The 4,361-nt window shown below is 37.8% G+C and overlaps 1 protein-coding gene across 1 annotated transcript; it reads right to left on the bottom strand.

Annotated features, from left to right (window-relative positions):
* Positions 1 to 1,211: 1,211 nt before the first annotated feature.
* On the bottom strand, positions 1,212 to 3,838 carry LOC18447571 (6-phosphogluconate dehydrogenase, decarboxylating 2). Its single transcript, XM_006857665.4, has 2 exons — positions 3,722 to 3,838; positions 1,212 to 3,082 (listed from the first exon to the last, which is right to left on the bottom strand). Exon 2 carries the CDS (start codon positions 3,021 to 3,023, stop codon positions 1,557 to 1,559), a length of 1,467 nt encoding a protein of 488 aa, XP_006857727.1. The 5' UTR covers positions 3,024 to 3,082; positions 3,722 to 3,838; the 3' UTR covers positions 1,212 to 1,556.
* Positions 3,839 to 4,361: the final 523 nt, after the last annotated feature.

Raw genomic sequence — 4,361 nt, 5'->3', positions numbered from 1 at the left:
CCCAATTCAGAATCTAGAAGCACATGGCACATTCTTCAATTACTTTAGAGCACATCATGTACTCAGGCACCTGACCAGATGGGGTAACCTTTTATAGTGAAACCCCAATCGATTAATTATAGAAAATGAAATAAAGAAAAAAAATTCTAGACATTTACAGCATTATTTAGATCAGTTTGAGGAACTCATATGTTTCTTTCAAAGAAATGCAACCTCTCTAGGAAGGACATGTGCAGCTCTTTAATAGCAAGGATAGTAAGAAAAATGAAACAGATTATTATATTGCACAGGATTGTATAAATAATTATAAAACGAATAACATGGGGTAATAGGATATGGATGGAAGTAATGAGAAGAGATATGACGACTTATGGTTTGACTAAGGGTATCGCCCTTGATAGAGTGGAATGGCAAAACATGACTCGTTTAGCCGACCCCAAATAGTTAGGGACAAGGCTTGGATGATGACAATGATGATGATGAATAACACAGGGTAATCCTACACTTACAAAGATGATTTCACTCAGAATTTATGGCCGATAAGCATAAATATAGTTTGAAAGTGGAGGATCAACAAAAGAGTGCCTTTTCAAGGAACGAGTCTGTTCGATTGAGAGTTAAAGGACAAACAAGCATTCCTGCATAAATGAAAAAGATACCACCACTTCCATAGTAGCATAGCTATTGTTATACTGGAAGCCCTTCATGTTTTGACATGATTGTCCCCAAAAAGCATGGAAAGTGTGAAATTTTGACAGCAAGCATGCTATCATACACAAGCTAAAACATATCCAGCATAGGAGGTAAATGATTTCTGCACCCATTTGTGACTGTGAAATCTCTAAACTCTCTATTTATCTGAGACATTGCAAAAAGATGACAAGTTTATATATTTACCAGATATTTATGTGAAAGTTAGCAGTCACTTGAAATAACCATGTCAAAGGAACCCCAAAAATTGATCCCATAACTTCAAAATAAGGCAGTCAATAATAGGGAATATCTCTTGGATAAAACAAGTGAAACTAATTTTGAAGATAAAAAACATCCAATCACTAAAAGCATGTCACGCCACTTGACCATCAAGTGTGAAAACACAAAAAGATGAAACTGGGACTATATTCGGAGCCTTTCCTTGAACAAATTGAGCAGATGTAAATATGATAAAATCAGGCCTCTTATCTAAAACACAATTTAGCATACTAAAACTCTGAAGAGAAAACAATTTGATACATTAAAAAAGCATGGAAGACATATTAAATTGATGCAATTACCATGACAAGTTCATAACTGGCTTCCAATGGCCAAGACCATAAACTGATCCAGTTGTTACAAATAAACTCAGGGGAGGACTAAAGGGAAAATAAATAAGAACAAAATTCTAACCAAGTAAAATTCCAACATTCAAAGGATTACATACCAATGAATCCATAGGCACCCATTACAATTAAGCTGCCAAAATCCGTACTTATTGAACAAGCAAACAACATTGTAAACCAAGTAAACAAAGCAACTCCCCTTATTAATTGCAATGTCGAAGTTGCAGGCCAAAAGACTCACATCTTTGCTTGCTTCGCGATCTTAAACCACTCGGTGTGGAAGGAACCGGGCATATCAGTCCTTTCATAAGTATGAGCTCCAAAGTAGTCCCTTTGTGCCTGTACTAAATTTGCAGGCAACCTCTCCCTCCTATAAGTATCGAAATATGCCAAACTTGCACACATACCAGGAGTGCTAATGCCTGAATTGATAGCCAGGCAAACAACCCTACGCCAAGCTGACTGGCGCTCAACTATCTCCTTTGCAAACTCAGGATCAACAAGTAAGTTGGCGAGCTCAGAGTTCCTGTCATAAGCCTGCTTGATTCGGTCCAAGAAAATTGCTCTAATGATGCACCCACCTTTCCAAATCCTCGCTAGCTCACCGAGCTTCAAGTCCCACCCTTTCTCCACACTCTTTGCTCTAATAAGATTCATCCCTTGAGCGTAACTGCAAATTTTTGATGCATAAAGTGCTTTCCTAACTTCATCAATCAATTTTGACTTGTCCACAAATCCATGATCACCCGAAATTATATCATCCATTCCCCCATGTTTGAAAACCTTAGCTGCTTCCACCCTCTCATCCTTTAACCCACTCAAAAACCTTGAATCCAAGGAAGAAGCGATCGTTGGGGCAGCCACTGAGAGGTCAGCAGCTTGCTGAACAGTCCATTTACCAGTTCCTTTCATGCCAGTCTTGTCCAATACCTTATCAACCAAATACCCATCTCCCTTATTATCCTTAATGCTGAAGATATCAGCAGTGATCTCAATTAAGAAGCTCAATAGCTCTCCCCTGTTCCACTCTGCAAAAACCTCGTGCAATTCCTCATTCGAGAGCTTGCCCACTGATTTTAAAACATCATAGGCCTCAGCAATAAGCTGCATATCGCCATATTCAATACCATTGTGGATCATTTTCACAAAATTACCAGATCCACCTTTGCCAATGTAGGTGACGCATGGGCCACTATCAGGGACTTGGGCTGCAACCTTAAGAACTATGTCCTCTATGTATTTGTAGGCCTCAAATGAGCCTCCAGGCATAAGAGAAGGGCCATGTCTAGCCCCTTCTTCACCTCCTGAAACTCCCATTCCCAAATAAAGAAGACCCAATTCAGCCGCGGCCTTCTCCCTCCTCTCTGTGTTCTCATACCATTCATTACCACCATCAATAATACAATCTCCTTTCTCCATATAAGTAGAGAGAGTTTGTATGGTTTGATCAACTGGGGCCCCAGCTTTTACCAACATGATCACAACTCTTGGTTTTTGGATCGACTGGACGAAGGATTTGGGGTCATGGAAACCTCTTAGGTGGAGGTTTCCTTCTCGTTTTGCTCTCTCGACTGTTTCGTCAACCTTCGATGTTGTTCGGTTATACACAGAGATGGGGAAGCCTTTCTCTGCGATGTTTAGAGCGAGGTTTTGGCCCATGACTGCAAGGCCAGCAAGGCCTATTCTTGAGAGAGACTCTGCCATCTTTTGAGGGTTTTTTTTTTTTCTATGAGGGGAATCAAAATTGAAGCCTCTGTATGATTCTGCAGAGAGAATTGCAAAAATGTGCTTAGTGGATCATCTCAGCCCGAAAAGAGCAATGGAAATTATGATTATAATAACAATAATAGAAATAGAAGGTAAAAAGATAAAAAATTGTTAAACATAAACAGTCTAGAATTTCAGGAGGGCTACATAGATAAACATACATAGTGATAATAAATGGATCAAAATTCTAACAACCTAAAACTTCAAGAGAGGAGAAAGTGATAGAGATAAACATTATAAATGGATCAAAATGCTCAAAAAAAAAAAAAAAAAAAAAAAAAAAAGACTATCCAGTGAGAGATGATAAATGGATCTGAATGCGAAAGAACCAACAACCTATAATTTCAGGGAAAAGAAACAGAAAAAGAAAAAAGAAACTTAGAAATCCCTCCCCCAACCCCCAGAGAGAGATCAAAATGCTAGAAAAATGCATTCTGGATTTTCAAGAGAGAGATCAAAACGCTAGAAAAAGACAATCCGGAGTTTCAAGAGAGAGAGGCATAGATACATCAGAGAGAGGTATATATACAACAAAAGCCAACAAAAAGACCGCCTACGATTTGAAGTGGTGAAATTAATCAAAATGCAATGAGAGACCAAACAGAATTTTAAGAGAGAGAGAGAGAGGCCCATACCTTAACTTTTGCCTGGAATTGGGCAGTAGCTGGATGGGTCCGAAAACTTAAAAGACTCGATGCTTTCAGAGGGAGAGAGAGAGGATTTGTAAAGGTAAAGTTGCAGAAGAGGAAGGCAAGGAGGAGCAGGAAGGTTACGTGTAATTGGTAAGATATCCCTAGAAAGTAGGTATATGTAATTTGGACATCATTTTCCTCATTTTATATGGTGGCCAAGAGTCCGTGGTGGTTGTAGGTCAATTTTGGCTAACTAAAACAAGTAAATTATGACAATAAGATCCATGTTAAACCCACATAAGTTTTTTTTTTTTTTTTTTTTTTCAATTTATAAATTAAGGGAGTTTGGTGGTCACATTTGATTGGCACCAAAGAGATAGGGAGGACAATCAACTAAAAAAAATGATTTATCGTAAAATAATTAAAGGGTTATGTGTAATTTATTATTATACTCAATAAAATTTAGACACTTATATGTATTTGTTTTGTACATAGAGCTTTTTTTTTTCTTTTTAGATAAAAATTTATATAAGGATGCAACCTTATAATGTAGAACTGCAGATGCACTTCAAAAATCATTAGAAAAGGTCATTTTAATGTGAGGAAAACCCTTTGATTGATCATCTCGACATTTAGATGTATG

This window comes from Amborella trichopoda, chromosome 10, assembly GCF_054954075.1.
Source record: "Amborella trichopoda isolate Santa Cruz 75 chromosome 10, AtrichopodaSantaCruz75HAP2 v2.0, whole genome shotgun sequence".
In the NCBI taxonomy this organism is placed as follows: domain Eukaryota; kingdom Viridiplantae; phylum Streptophyta; class Magnoliopsida; order Amborellales; family Amborellaceae; genus Amborella; species Amborella trichopoda.
Note: the sequence above shows the minus strand (reverse complement) of the source record. Positions and strands in the feature narration are given on the sequence as shown.